At 41.9% G+C, this 16,581-nt stretch overlaps 1 protein-coding gene across 5 annotated transcripts in view; it reads right to left on the reverse strand.

Annotated features, from left to right (window-relative positions):
- Window positions 1-2,040: 2,040 nt before the first annotated feature.
- CNTLN (centlein) overlaps window positions 2,041-16,581 on the reverse strand; it is a 268,961-nt gene continuing 254,420 nt past the window's right edge. For 4 of the 5 annotated variants that reach the window (XM_045021860.1, XM_045021859.1, XM_045021864.1 and 1 more), the window contains 3 exons: window positions 15,109-15,306; window positions 13,509-13,586; window positions 2,041-2,858 (listed from right to left, as the gene is read on the reverse strand). In XM_045021860.1, coding sequence (XP_044877795.1) covers window positions 2,757-2,858; window positions 13,509-13,586; window positions 15,109-15,306 — 378 coding nt within the window. In that variant the 3' untranslated portion in view covers window positions 2,041-2,756. Of the gene's footprint in view, window positions 2,859-12,731; window positions 13,372-13,508; window positions 13,587-15,108; window positions 15,307-16,581 lie in introns of those variants that run through there. The other variant, XM_045021861.1, reaches the window with a different exon arrangement.

A 16,581-nucleotide genomic window follows, 5' to 3' on the forward strand; every position in this document is an offset into this window, starting at 1 on the left:
ACTACCTCTGACGAGAGAGAGAGAGAGGGAGGGGCACGGGTCCTCCGAGGCACACGTGATTTGACTATTATATGCTGCCCAAGGTTTAAGCCAGAGTTGGTGCTGGGCCACTGAGTGGGCAGGCAGCCTCACGGAGTCCATGGAACTGTAGTAGGGATATTGACTTGCACCTTAAGCTGACTGCATCATGGTTCTGGAGGCTGAAGCTTTTTAGGTCATTGCACCAGGGCCCTGTGGCTCTAGCAGAGCATGCTGTTGCCAGTGCGGCTCAGAGGGACACTGAAGACCTTTTCAACAACTTCTTTCCAAGGCTTCACATGGCCATTGCTGGGAGTGCTAATGCTGAATTACTCTGGGGGCACATGAATAGAGAAATTTTAGCTCTAAGACCCAGAGCTTTGCTGACTAAACTTCTCTTCTTGGTCACAAGTTTTCCACTCCTCCCTTTTCCAAAGGAGAAATGCAGGGTGTGTGTGTCATCTCTGTCTTGTTCTTTGTTGGGAGGTATTAGTCTCTGGAATTAGTCTGCTCATCCTCAATCTCTGGCTGAATCTCAGTGACTACCAGTGTGTTCCACATGGTTTCAACCATCTCTTTGGTAAACCATCTCTCTGCTTTTTTGGCTGTTGGTTACCATGAGCTGAAACCAGGTTTGCTTCTTTGGGGAGGACCTTGGATCTCACAGGAGGAGGAGGACTTGGAGAGCTGAATGGCTTTTTTCCTGTGAGTTCTGGCCTTTTGGCTTTTTTTTTTAACTTTTTTTTTGGGAGGGAATGGTTGCCCCCTTTTGAAGACTGGTCTCTTTTCTTAGCTGTTCTACTTTTCAGGCCTTATCTCATGGGTGTACTGTGTGTCCGTATGTATTTCTCTCAAGTCCCTGCGCTTGATCTCATATGTAATTGGAGAGGAAGTGAAAGGTACATTCCTGAGAGAGCATGAATACTGCTCTTGGGAGGAAGGAGCGTCAGAAACGATCTCAGATTCCTTGATAAGTCACATTTCAGAACCTGGAGGAGTGCTCTGGAATTTTTCTCTTTTGAGGTGGATTGGGTCAGGGGAAGAATTCTTGATCAGCGAGAAAAGTCCATTCTGTTAAGTCCCAAGTGGTGAAGAGAACTGACACCCTCTCACAGAGGTGTCTCCTGAGGAGTCTCTTCAGACGTGGGGCACCAATAAGCTCTCCAGACTCTGAGACCTTTCCTTGAGCAGAGTGAGGGGCTGCAGTCTGGAAGCAGCTGTGCCAGAGCTGGGACTACAATGGATAAAGCAGGAAAGCTGAACTGCCACTCTGTTTACACTGCCAATAATTGGAAAATCAGGTGAGTGGGCAAAAGAGCTGTAGCCAAACCCCAGAACACCATGCAAAAATCTGAACTGCCTCTGGTATTTACAGAAAGTTCAAATGTCTTGTATTGAGGAGGCTCAGGGTTCAGTAATGTTGGCACACCCATGCATTTATCATTTTTGTGGGTATAGGGCAGTGTCCCAGTTTTGAAAACTAGCTCACAAAGTCCATGAATCTACTCCTCGGAAGTCACCTAACCAAGTAGTAGCTATCCATGCACTGACCTTTAGATAATTTATATAAACCATTTTGATAATGAATGTAGTCCTTGTAAAAAGTACCCAAAAGTCAGACCCACAGATTAAAGTCCTATTTTTCCACAGACAGATGCAACACAGACAATAGCACTGCAAATTCTCTGCACTGCCTAAACAAGGTGCCTCAGCTAGTCTTCCTCTAGAGACAAGAGGGTAGTACAGTCTCCATGTCCATTCAATCCTTGAGTCTGACAGCAAGGGTGTTAATTAGAGACTTGTGGTTTGGGGGTTTTGCAATATGAACATCTGAGACCATCCCCAAAGAACTAGGCTAAAACCAACTAACTGAACATAGCTCATCTACAGAGCTGTTCTCCTGGCTTGCCATGCAACACGTAGGATACAGCAGCAGGAAAAGCTGTGTTCAGGGCATAGGCAATAGGTGTGTGTGTGTGTGTGTGTAAAATTCTGCACACAGAACACTTCAGAGACTTCTCATTAAAAAAAACACTGGAAATCATTTTTATTTTGGTGAAATATTTCTTAAATACAATTAAATACATTGGACTCTCAACACACTCCTAGTTAGAAAACAAAAATATAGCTTGCCTCATGGTCTCTGGGGCTACTGAATATTTTTCCATTTTATTATTTCATGTTCTTAATATAAAACAAACCCACTCAAGAAATGCATACCATTTTATGCAGAGGACATAATAAAGGCTGGGATTTGCAAAGGACTCAGAGGGAGCAAGATGTCCAATTCAATGGATTTGGACACAAAACTCCATCTCAGCTAAAGTGTTTTGAACAATACACCCCTCCCCCCGGTGTCTGGGCCGTTTTATGCATACACAGTGCGCTCACTGATTTGTACAGTTCCTATGGCTTACTGTTCACGTCAGTGACATCTCATCTCCTCAAGGCTTGCACTGGCTTTCTTTACTAATGCACCCGAAGGAAAATCATTTTTAAGTTTGCATTGATTTGTGGCAATTTTAGTGTTCAGCAATCAAATCTACACGTTTCCTCTTTAAATGAGAATGTAATTGATTCCACTTGTTCAACAATTAATTAGTTCACAAAGTCTTCTTCCTTCTATATTGAACTTGACTACTGATAGTTTTCTATATGAAGGGGAAAGATGTCAGGAGCACAAAACATTTCCCAGTCACTCTGTATAAAACCCTTTCCAAACATAGTTTGCAGCAGTATCATATGGTTTGCTTCATAAGAGAACTATACTCTTCTACCAGTTTCTTCTTCTCATTTAGTTTTTCCAGTACTGCATCCATTAAATATGAAGCGAAAGGAAACTGAAAAAAAATAAGAAAAATGATTACTGAACTCTATATTTCCTTCAGCTGAAAAAAATACGCTAAATATCCTTAAACCATTACATTTCACTTATTTCTGACAACTAGCACCCACTTGCACACATCTGATCTTTCAAAACTGATCTGCCTGGTTAGTGTGTGTAACTTTGTTCTTTATCATAAAAATGATAAAAGAGCAGAGTAAAATGAAAAAAGATAAACGCCTTATTGAACAATTCATGGTTTACTGACCATGTTAATGATGTAATCTACAATACTAGCAGCTCTGTCATTTATCTTCAATCAGCTGATCAATATGAGGTTACAGTCATCTCTAGGGCACATATAAATAGAAGTAGTACTGTATGTTCACTACGCTCAAGAGAGTGAGACAGAACTATCAATACAGTTCCCTGTGCTGCTGCTAAATGTCTCAAGAGTTCTATAGTGAAACTTTTGTGAATAAATGCAGAAAAAAGATCTCCATTGATCAGGATGTTGCAGAGAAGTCTGTTACTCTAAACATAATGGGAATTTTACAAAAAGCTGAGTTTACATATTTTACAGAAAAGTTAGATTCACTCTTGTATCTACGTTCAAATCCAGCTTTTTAAAGGAAAACAACTTGTGTATTGTCCTCTATTATGTCTTTAAGATGTAACGTATACTAGATTTTTTTGCATATAGTTTGGACATTTTCAGTGTATATCATACTGTACAAAATGGTGTCGATTCAGCCCTGGATAGATTCTGCTGCCAGTGTAATCCAAGCAGGGGGTTGAAAAGTCCATCAGGAGGTGGCACAAGGTAACACCAACTCCACTCAGTTACCCATTGCCCCCAAAAGTGAGCAGTACTGGTGGGGTGGCAGGCTCAGACATTGCACTGCTTCAATACACCTTTTGGAAAGCCTCTGCTAGCAGAGGATGTCTCAGGAACAACTAAAGCTGCCCCTCCTGGAAGAAGCCTTGGGTTAAAGCAGTGGTGTCCTTTCACAGGGAAGTGAATCCTAATGGAAGAGCTGCATTTGCAGCCAGTACCACAAGAGGGAAAGATAATTTGCCCCCAACTATGCTATCGGGGTGAATCAAACCAAATAATCACACCAATGGATATATATGTAAAATGAGTTTACGTTCTAGTTGTCGAGTAGAGAAATCAGTTCTCCCTGGTGTTTAGGACTCAACTCAAGATAACCATCCCAGTGTTTTTACAGTTCCACACTCCATGTCTATTGTTTGCCACTACATTACCTCTGTTCTGAATTTCCTTTTTCATTTCTATATCCTCCTCTCTTCCCATCATGTCTGCTGGGCTTTAAAAACTAATCTGGGTTGATATTATTCATGCCAGATACAGTTATTGCACATTTCCTATAGAAAAGGCACAAACTACAAAAGAGGCTAAAAGCTAGCATGGAAGGACATTGAACAAGCTGAACAATGGTGGGGCTACTTTTATTTAGATTTCTTTAGAATTAAAATATTACAAGAAATTATCTGTATAAAACGCTAGAGGGTAAGGTCAAGATTTTATGGGGGCCGTGCATGAAGGGTGGAGCGGTGCAGGCCAAGTACTATGTCCTGCTCAAGTCACTGCATGTACAGGGCAAGCTGCCATAGTGTGCGGTGTATTCCTCCTCTGGAGTAAGAACGGTATGTGCACAGGGCTAACACTAGGCCATGACCTCAGTTCCCAGGTCTGTGATGTGGGATTGCTGAGCTAGTCAAGCACACCTACTAGCACTCTCTTGAGAGCTTCAGGAACTACTACACTGTTGCGTGAGGATCAAACTATTGATCACAGCATGTACTGGTATTACAACAGCATAATCTCAGCTCAGACCCTTTGCCGACTGTACTGTAATCTGCGGGCCTGTCTCCCCAGCCCAGGAAGTTCTCACTGTTATGCCCAGAGTACTTCAGGCCCTTCTTCCAGGGCACCATTTTATTTTTCAAACATAAAACTTGGGCAAAACATCTAAACAAAGCAGTTCCTCCACCAGGGGTTACAGCTCCCAGAGGCTTTCCCACTTGGCCCTCCCAAAGCTCAACAGAAGACAACCCTTCCCTTCAATCCCCCTGCTTCAGGAACCCATCACTGTCCTGCAACTCCATCCCAACTGAGCTCTCTCTCAGCCCATTATAGGGATCACTTGACCCCTTCCCAGCAGGGTCTGATAATCAAACAGGGCTGGTTGGCCCCAGACACTTAAAGAGGCAGGCCATCCTGTTACAGTTACATTCTACTGTGCTGGAAAATTACTGACCATAACATGGTGCCCACTCTGTAATTGCTCTTCATTGTTTACATATACTTCCCGGGCACACCACAAGATCCATTGTCTACAGCCAAGCACTGAGGTACAACCGCATCTGCTCTAACCCCACAGACAGAGACCAACACCTTCAAAATCTCCACCAAGCATTCTCAAAACTACAGTACCCGCACGAGGAAATAAGGAAACAGATCAACAGAGCCAGACGTGTACCCAGAAGCCTCCTACTGCAAGACAAACCCAAGAAAGAAACCAACAGGACTCCACTGGCCATCACATACAGTCCCCAGCTAAAACCCCTCCAGCGCATCATCAGGGAACTACAACCCATCCTGGACAATGATCCCACACTTTCACAGGCCTTGGGTGGCAAGCCAGTCCTCGCCCACAGACAACCTGCCAACCTGAAGCATATTCTCACCAGTAACTGCACACCGCACCATAGTAACTCTAGCTCAGGAACCAATCCATGCAACAAACCTCAATGCCAACTCTGCCCACATATCTACACCAGCAACACCATCACAGGACCTAACCAGATCAGCCACACCATCACCGGTTCATTCACCTGCATGTCCACCAATGTAATATATGCCATCATATGCCAGCAATGCCCCTCTGCTATGTACATCGGCCAAACTGGACAGTCTCTAAGGAAAAGGATAAATGGACACAAATCAGATATTAGGAATAGCAATATACAAAAACCTGTAGGAGAACACTTCAACCTCCCTGGCCACACAATAGCAGATCTTAAGGTGGCCATCCTGCAGCAAAAAAACTTCAGGACCAGACTTCAGAGAAACTGCTCAGAGAAACTGCTGAGCTCCAGTTGATCTGCAAATTTGACACCATCAGCTCAGGATTAAACAAAGACTGTGAATGGCTTGCCAACTACAGAACCAGTTTCTCCTCCCTTGGTTTTCACTCAACTGCTAGAACAGGGCCTCATCCTCCCTGATTGAACTAACCTCGTTATCTCTAGCTTGCTTCTTGCTTGCATATATAAACCTGCCCCTGGAAATTTCCACTACTTGCATCCGAAGAAGTGGGTATTCACCCACGAAAGCTCATGCTGCGAAACGTCTGTTAGTCTATAAGGTGCCACAGGATTCTTTGCTGCTTCTACAGAACCAGACTAACACGGCTACCCCTCTGATACATATACTTCAAAGTCTTGCATAAGTTCTTCTTTCCCTAGCTTGACCACATTCATTTTTTATTCATTTTATATTTTTTTCCTAATGAACTGCTTTAAATGAATGTATTATCTCACTGCTTTCTCAGGTTCATATCATTCTATAGTGTACTCGCTGTTCACTATTTTTGCAGCTGTATGTCATAACAAAATGATCTTTAAAGAAGTCTTTCTAACTAAATTATTCACTTAAATCAAGAGCAGCAGAATGTTGAATATTGTGGCATTCTCTCACATTTGTCAGTTTGGGAGAAGTATTTGTGTTTTTATCTGATTCTCTTTATAGACATACACCCTGCACAGGATCACTGCAGTCTTCATCTTCAATAGAAGCCTGTCAGATTTACTTTTATAGATGACTTTGTGTTCCTGTTCAGGATTTCAGACCAGTTGACGAAAATCCAATCTAAAGAATCCATCCCAGATTTTAAACCTGCCCAAAGCCTGGGGCAGGGCTGTGTGAATTTAGTTAGCCCATGTCCATACCTAAGCTGCGCAGACATGATCAGTACAGCTGTCAGTTATGTATTTTAGTACTGAATGTGGTTTCATTCAAGTGGCTCCGAATAATCTGGGCCATAACCGGTGTTCTGAAAGGTAAGTGGTAATAATAATACTAGAAACCATCAACTGTAATTTATAATAGCATTAAAGGGAAGTAAAATTTAATAGAGTTGTATAAATTCAGACAATCAGAGAGAGCAACGGCAGACTAGCTTTACATGTTTTAAGAGTTACCATATTGCTCATGTTTTCAACTTTTCACTGTTGTAATAGGAACATGTATAAAGATGAAGTGGGAACATTTTGTGCAGATGTTAAACTAGCTAGTCATCTTGGGGCCACAGTCCACTGGGAGGGAGCGTGGTCTAATAGTTAAAGCACAAGCCTAAGAGTCAGGAGTGCTAGGTTCTCTTCTCAGCCTTGACAGAGTCACTACAACCTTGGGTGAGATAATACCTGTCTTTCAGATTCCCCATCTGTAATAATGGGGAAAATAATATTTATCTGCCCCATGGGGTGTTAGGAAGCTTTAGCAATTTGTGTTTTGAAAGTGCTTTAAGATCCTTAGATGGAAAAAGGTATAAATGCAAAGTGGTGGTGGTGTTATTCTAATGAGGAATGACATCCCAGTTCACGGTGTGTCAATTACCCAAAGCATCCACCCCACAGACTGTATTATTCTGCTTGACAGTGATTTACAAATTAATACAAAAATTAAGTTGTTTAATTCTTTGCTAATATTTTTGGAGTGCACACAACAGTGATTACAAACACATTTAATCTGCCCATTGCGGCGAGTATTACTTAAAAAAAAAGGTTTTATTGCAAATAGATTTTTTTTTCCACTTCAGAGCAGCTTCATCTTGAAGTAGGTAAATGGTAAATTCAACGGAAATGAAACTTGAGCAGAGCAGGCTGAAATTGCATCTGAAGCTGCTAATTTTAGCACAGGCAAAACTGGAGCGTTTGTTCATTTCAACTTAAATGAATTAGTTGTAAAAACTCAGTAGGGTAGTAATCTGAAAATTCATCACTTTATTGTTGTTCCTTGGCTATACTGATTTGTGAAGACTCACGTGACTAACAAATTCCCATCTGTACATTTGTTGTCCACTATTGGCACACGTTGGAACATTTGCTAATGAATCCAACTGCTCCCTTTATTCAGCCCATTTCATACAATGCAATGCATGATTATTACTGCTCATCCCACAAAATCATGCATTTATAGTATTCCAAACTACCAACCTAGAGAACAGAGTTCCTATCGTATTACTGCAAGGACAACACAAACATGGATGCTAGGCTTGATGGCCCAGCACAGATGTTAAGAGCTCTATAACACAAAGTACTGGTTCTAGATGCAGACCATCATGTCTGTTAGGGAGACTTAGCTTTTTTAAGGACAGGATTCTTGAAGCTGTAGTTTCTGGGTTACAAAAGGAAGGTGGATGGTGACAGTGGTAGCATGGGGTGGTAGGGGGGGTTCATAGGATTGAGCATGTGACTATGCTGGCAGCAAGGCCTGCTGTGGGAGAGAGAGAAAATAAAAGACAGGCTGTGTTGCTAGGAAGACAGCATGGGAAGGCAGGGAGTTGATCCCACTGGGAAATCTGAAGGGGGACAGCTATGGCTGTTCGGCTACATTCCCAGATGAGAACTGAGTGGATCTGTGGTCAGAAGCCAGTGAGCGAGCCAAGCCCTGCTGGGAGGGTTGTGGAGAACCCTTGTGGCTGAAGGGTGGAAGGACAGTTGCAAGACCTGATACAAAGGGGAAGGATTATCCATAGACCCTAGTGGGAGAACTGTAGAAAGCTGGGGACAAGGTATGGATGGGGAGTTTTCCTGTTTCTTACAACCACTGGAATACAATTTGTATATTAATAAAGAAGCCTCAAGGAGGGTACATTTTATTATGGAGTTCTTGTTGCATTGGGCATGATTACCCCAGAGACACACAAGGAGGAAGGGGAACTGAGGCACAACTGTGTACCTGACAAAGGACCAGTTAAGCCAACCTTGTAACAGGCTCCAAGGCTTGAAAGATTTTGGCAGACTACTTGTACCTTGTTAAAAATCTCTCTTGGAGGTTTGAAGGTAGGGTTGCCAGGTGTCTGGTTTTTGACCTGAAAGCCCAGTTGAAAAGGGACCCTGGTGGTTCCAGTCAGCACGGCTGACCAGGCCATTAAAAGTCTGGTCGGCGGTGCAGCGGGGCTAAGGCAGGTTCCCTGCCTGCTGTGGCTCTGCGCGGCTCCCGGAAGCAGCAGCATGTCTCCCCTCCAGCTCCTATGCATAGGGGCATCCAGGGGGCTATGCACGCTACCCCCGCCCCAACCGCCAGCTCTGCAGCTTCCATTGGCCAGGAACCACAGCCAATGGGAGTTGCGGGAGCGGCACCTGCGGACAGGTCAGGGCGCAGAGCCGCTTGACTGAGGTTCCGCATAGGAGCCGGAGGGCAGATGTCGCTGCTTCCTGGAGCTGCTTGAGGTAAGCGCTGCCCAGAGCCCTGCACCCCTGACCCCCTCCTCTGCCCCAACCCTCTCATCCCCAGCCCCACTCCAGAGCCAGCATCCCCCCATGTCCCAACTCCCTGATCCCCCTTCTGCCCTCTGAACCCTTCGGTCCCAGCCCAGAGCATCCTCCTGCACTCCAAGCCCCTCATCCCCAGCCCCACCAGTCTGCACCCCCAGCCAGACCCCTCACCCCCCCACACCCCAACCTCCTGCCCCAACCCAGAGCCCCCTCCTGCACCCTGAACTCATTTCTGGCCCCACCCTGGAGCCCGCACCCACAGCCGGAGACCTCACCCCCTCCCACACCCCAACCCCCTGAGCCAGCCAAAGAGTGAGTGAGGGTGGGGAAAGTGAGTGATTGGGGGGGGATGGAGTGAGCAGGGGTGGAGCCCCGGAGAAGGGGGGGACAGGGGCGTGGCCTTAGAGGAGGGGCAGGGAAGGGGGCGGGGCAAGGGTGTTCAGTTTTGTGTAAGTAGAAAGTTGGCAACCCTATCTGAAGCACCGATTTGGAATGAGGCCAATGTGCTTCGTATAGAAAATTATTAATCGATTGTTCAGAGGTAATATTACTACTGTCCATCAGGATGAATGAGGTCTTTGTGTGGTACAGGAAAATTTTTAACTAACTGAAATGAAGGCCAGATATTAATCTGGTTAAATGAGGTTTTCAAAAACTGTTTTTTAAAATGGATATGAGAGACCAATCTAGTACCCTGTGCCTGGCTCAAATAGCTAGCATAGGCATTAGGAACGTGAAGAGAGAAGTGGGGAAAGAATCTTCCTTCCATGCCCCACTGGCGCTGTAGACATGTCTAATGGCTAGAATGGCCTACACCGGTTGTTATGTGCCCTACTTCCCATTAGGGAAGGAATGGAGGTTGTGTGCCCTGGTGGATTCCCCAGCTCTGCATTGCTCATGGCCCATTAGCTATGGATAGCCTCTCAGAAGTCTCCAGGCAGGGGCACGTACCACCTATGATGCCTCTTCACATACAGCACCCGCTTGTGTCACAGAAACCCATTCACTTTCATCCAATTCTATTTTACATACAAGGGGTGGGGGGTTTTAGGATGTTTGTTTTAAATTTTTCAGTGATGAGGTTCCAGGCACTGGGAGCTGATGCATGAATACAAAGATCATCAAAAAGACCTCATGGCCAGTCAAAATGTAGCTTTAGATAATGTGTGTTTATAAATATCACAGCAGAATTCCCAACTCAGTTCTTTCCTTAGATAATACAATTTTTATTTGAATAATATTATGAAAAGGAAATTTCTCTATTTAGATTGTCTGGGCAGTTCTTCGCATGTGTTTGTACAATAGCTAGTACAGTGAGGCCTCGATTCTGACTGAGGCCTCTGGGCACTACTATTATGTACTTATTAATCATAGCAACAGTAATACTTTTCTAAAGCCAGCATAAATACAAACCTTTTCAGGTCATAACCGTACAGAAAATAGGAGTGTAGATGAAGTGTAAAACAGAGGTGTGCTATAGTCATTTATGATTACACTCTAGGGGAATCTATAAAATGACATTAAAAGCAACTAGTGCTTCCCCCAGTCTCCCCCAAAATTTCTAATGCAGCAGTAAAACAGCATATGTCAGTAATAAAAATAAAATGTCTATGACATTTTAAATGTTATCGTACTGTCACAGTGGAATAAAATTAGCTTGAAAAATGATCTAGAGGGATATGATGCAGTTCATTATGTATAACAGCAACAGCAGCAGTTTCCCAGTGTTCATAAAGGTTTTTCCATTAAATTTACCTCCAGTCAATAATTAGGAGTCCACAAATAAACCTAGGCAATTAAATCAATACTGCTGGGCAATTATGTTCCTGAGTCCTGGCTCAATGGCACAAAAAGACACTATATCAAACTGCAGTGATCTGATGCAATTTTCTGCAGGACATTTTCTCACAATAAGTGCAGAAAGTAAGCCTGAGATGCCATATCACAGATGTGTATGTGTACATAGAATATAAATGTATCTCACTGTGCAAAGTCTACATTTTATTCTGATTCGAGTCCTGACAAAAAGTTCCCATTTTTTCCACAGTTATATTGAGCATTTCAGATCAGAATTTTTAGAAACATGTATTAAAAGTAAAAACAGTATCCACCAATGCACAAGACCTGACTTGAAAATTGTAAAGGGCATATCCTTCTCCACGGGCTACTCCCAGGTAGGGTCAGGAAAGTCCAGGATTTCCATTCATAGTTTTCTTCATGTCCATCTGTAGGAGGCATGATTTAATCCCTCACACAGAAGAGGAAGCAGATCTTAACCCCCAAACCAGCCAATCCCCTGGTATCCTCCAGGCTCTTGCCAAAACTTTTTCTATGGCAGTTGGGCTGCCCTGTGTCTCCCACACCCCTACAATCTCTGCCAGGAAAATGGAGCAGGGATGCCTCACAGCACAGAGAGGGAAAGCAAGTAAGTTAATGATGATCGAATCACCATTAACTTGCTCACTAAATTCCCACGAGTTAGAGACGAGGAAAGTGATCCTGCTGAAATCAAGCAGCCCCTCCTCCTTCCCTAGCTTAAGTTCCCAGTCCCCTTGGAGCCTAAACAGAAAGAGGTACTCGGTCACAAAAACACCACTCTCCTCCTCCTCAATGCCCTACCCTCTGCTTGTGGTGGTGGAGAGGATGATCTGGCCCTATACCTTTTATTTAGTTTACTTTTATGATCTGCCAGGCGCAAAGGAAAAAATCACATCTGAATTAAGAAAGAATATAGCCCCCATTATGAACCAAGCACATCATTTATTCCTACGACTTATTAAAGTTTATGTTTAAAATTTCTCAAATCTGAAGGAAATGTAGGGACTACATTTGTTTTTCTGTTTTGTTTCAGTTTTGCATATAGCACTAAAACTATTTAAATGAAGCTGTACTGCTTGTGGCCAGGCCAATGCAATTCAATGGGTATTTAAATCTCATCGGCAGCAGCAATTAAGCAGCCTTAGTGGTAGTATCTTCTGATAATGAATGAAGAAAAACAATCATCATTTTAATAGCTGATTATGGGATTTAATCTTGACACTGACATATTTTTTATTTTCTTTAATTATTATTTGCTGTTTAGAAATGACTAGCCTCTGAAATGGCTTTCAAAATATTTTTAATTACCTGCTTTCTTATTAGAAATGAAGTATACAGCTTATGCACTCACACTACTGCATATACATTTACATTTATAAACCAAATATTTGATTTCAGATATTAGATGCATGTAATCCCTATTCAGAAGGTAACTAAAATATAATAAAAAAGTTCCAAGATCCAGTGGATGTTGTCAGTGATGTCCACACAACAACTGACTACAACTAGAAAAGCAGGGCTCTCACCTGCCAATAAACTGCCCTTGATCACTTACAAGAGGGGAGCATCCCAGCAGACTATGTCTGTATTAAAAAAAACGACTTGAAAGAGAAGAAAAAGTATCACACAGGTCACAGCGGCGGTCTCAGAGGACCCCTCGGGGATTTCAACTAGTCTCAGCCTTGTCATCCTCTATGCAGCCTTCCACTCTGCACAGAAAATGTCGATAGGAAAATGTTTGAGGGGCCTCTGGTGGAAATTTTTTCATTCTTTCTGCATTGACAGGCTGCCAAATCAATATTTACTTCCCACTAACAAGCTGCTCGAGGTCTCAGTAGAAAATATTGTAGAGAATGCGGGAAGACACGGTAATAAACAGCTGTCTGGCTGTGAGGAAAACATGAATTGACTGGAAACAGGTCCATAGTAAAAGGTCACTGAAACCCATGAACTCCTCAGGTGTCCATATCAACTACTGACTTTAAAGGCACATAATAAAAAATCTCTTTTTCCTAAGAGGTATGAAAGAATGGATCCTTTTCACTCTACCAAGCATACAGACTGACTCAATAATTTAATTAATACATTTGTGAAGATCTGTGCTGGTTTTCCCCAGATTCTTTTCATCCGTTAAGGTAGCTAGTACAAATATGGTGTAACTTCTTCTCTGTCTCATGTAATGCCTCACAGTTAAAGAGAAGTAGAAAAGAAACATCAGAAAATAAGAACGTTGCACTGCATGAATGACTACTATTAAAGATATATAATTAGTTAGATTAGCAAGTTTTAATTCAATAAGTGGATAAATAAAACGTAGTACCTGTCCTTCAAGAAGTTTCTGTATGTAACACAGCCATTCCTTATCCTTTTCAACTTCCATTTTAGCTCTTTCTGTTTCCTAAAAATAGAATAAATATGAATTACATAGCATTTTGCTACTGTTATACTCGCAGAAGATACTGGATAGTTACAGACAACCATAACTGCATTTTTGCAGACCAACTGAGTAACTGTATGTGTAAAACTTTGAAAACTGGCTGTCTAAATTGTATCCGCAAAATCTTTGAGGGCTTCCATTGCATTTACATAACCTATATTTGCATGTGCAACTGGATAACTGCATGCCCAGTTCTTCTTTGAAATACACTTGTGCGTGAATGAATGTATGTGCAAATTTTGTAAGTGCAATTGAGGAAGTCACTTTGGAAGTTTGGGATCTACACACAGATTAATAAAATAAAATACGCATGTGATGTATACATACAGTGCAAGTATATCAGCTGTACATTTACATTTCCTTTGTGTCTGTATTAGACACAAACACTTAGAATTCACATTATATCAAAAATATAGGACCCTATTCTGATCTCAGTTACACTGAGGTAAATAAGGAGTAACTCCACTGAAATCAATAAACCTACAGAGGTGTAGAACTGGTGTTAAGTGAGCTAGAAATCAGACCTATAATGTATTTGTGTGTATGCAGTCTCTCTCTCTCTCTCTCTCTCACACACACACACACACACACACACTGCAATTCCTTTAAAAGTGTGGAACACACTCTTTGTGGCTTCTACAATGTGGAGTGCTAACAGAACTAGTCAAACTAGTCACAATGTGAAAGTATCATCACTACTAGTCAACATTTTCCAAGTAACAGCACACTCACACTTTTTATATTGGTATGTACAGAGTCAGTCTACATCTTTTTTACTCACTAGCTAGCTTTATTTCAGCTTGAGCAACTAAGAAAATATAATATTTATCACAGAGTGTTTTGATGATGTCAAATCAAATATTCTGCCATATAACTGTAGAATAGGCTCAAGAAAGAAAAACAAGAGGCTCCCTATTATAAAACACCCGTTTAATAGAATCACTTTAATAGTTACCAAAATTAGAGAAAACATGCACAAGTAAACTGATTTTGGTATGACATACATTCCAAATTCATTAGTACTGAAGTCCACCTTCAAAATGAATGTTGTGTGTGACATCATCAAATTTCCTCATGAAAAAAGGAAATTACTAAGGATTTTGAAATTATTAAAATCTCCGCATCCCCATGTTCAAATCAGTAAATTTATTTTTAATGTACGCATTTAAAACCATCTCCACTATAACTCTGCCCCTTCTATTTGTTCCTTTGTCTAAATCTTAGCTTGTGAGCTCTCTGAGGAAGGCACTGCGTTTGTGTTCTCTCTTTGTACAGTGTCGAATACAGTGAGGTCTTGATCTACAATTGAGAGTTCTTGGGTGCTACTGCTATATTAGTTATAATAATAAATAAATAAAAATGTTGGGCCACATCCTCAGTTGATGAAAACTGTAGTAGCGCCACTGATTTACATGGAACTGCACCAATTAACACCAGCTAAGGATATTCCCTTTATCCTAAAATAGTCCTTAAAATAGCTTACCTCATCATCTTCTGTATCTAGCATCTCCGCTAGGTCAGTCTTTGAAATATTAAGGATAGATGCTGCCAAAGACTGGGCTCGGTGGACAGACTCTTTGGAAAGATACCTGTTACATTCTCTCTCTTCTTGTATTTTTTTAGCATGTCTGATTCGCATTCTCAACTCCTGTACATTATGCTGTAACTCTCTGGTTAAGGCCTGGAATATATGAGAGAGATAAATACACTGCTGTAGTTTTGTGAAAGTGCAAATGCGATGAAAGATAAGCTTTAGGTTGTAAGCTCCTGGGGACAGGAATTCCTTGTCATTTTTGGTCACTGTTTAAATAGTAAAGTCTGAAACAAAAATGAAGTAGATGCAATATGGAAAATAAACAAAATTTTGCCTAATCTGGTCATTCTGTTTCATATTTTTGTTAGCTGTATCTAAAACTAATTACCTGACATCACTCCCCTTAACATAAAGCATATTCACAGAGCCAGCAAAGAGACTGATACAGATACCACTGATTTGACTCTCAACCCTTTTCAGATTAAATGGGACAAAATCACCTTTAGAGTAACTTCACTGATCTCAGTGGAGTTACACCAGGACTGGATTTGCCCCACTGTGTTCAAGCAATGGTACCAGTTAAGCTGATCTGCAGGTTGTCACATCAAGTAGCAGAAAGTTGTCTTTTTCTCCAGAAGTGGGCACTATGCTTCCCACCATGTGACCACAATGACATCACTCAAATTGTGTTTATTAATTCCTTCCTTCTTTGTTCATTTCTCCAATCCCCAGTCACCAGAAGTAGTGATTATCAGTCTGCTAATTAGTGGCCACAGACTTAAAGCACATGTAAGTGAAGAGCAGAAGCCCCCCACCCCCCAATCTGGTGGCTGTACCTGATGTACATCCTGCACATTTTTATAGTCAAGGTTTAAACTGGGATTTGTGATTTATACACAGCTGGCTGATCATCTGGACCTAGCCAAGCCATTAGAGTCTATGCTAAGCTGGTTTGAGCAGGTAGTCACTTTTTTGATTGTATATACTTTAAAGCTATTAGCTCAGAATGTACATAAGCAGCCTGACCCTCTTCCCACTGAAGTGGAAGGAGGATCAGGTCCCAAAGGAAGGCTATATAAGAGATTAGTTTCCAAATCCAAGCTTTAAAAGCATAGGGCATCAGTGAAGATTCAGCTCTAGCCTCCCTTTTCTGCTTTTGAGAACATTTAGAACTAGTTTTAAGCTAGAGAGTAGGATGCCTGATCTTGACAAGATAGCATTAAATAATTCACACCAAACCAAGCATGGTTTTACTGTGCTCATCCTGGAATTCAATTCATATGTACCAGAAAGATGTTGACAAATTCAAGGGAATTCGGAGAAGAGCAGGCCATGGCTAAGAGATAACTAAGTGGGATATGATTTAAAAAATGTGAAGATAGTTCAATATAAGAGGCAAAAAAGAAGAGGTGCTATTTAGGG

This window comes from Mauremys mutica, chromosome 6 (assembly GCF_020497125.1).
Source record: "Mauremys mutica isolate MM-2020 ecotype Southern chromosome 6, ASM2049712v1, whole genome shotgun sequence".
Taxonomy (NCBI): domain Eukaryota; kingdom Metazoa; phylum Chordata; order Testudines; family Geoemydidae; genus Mauremys; species Mauremys mutica.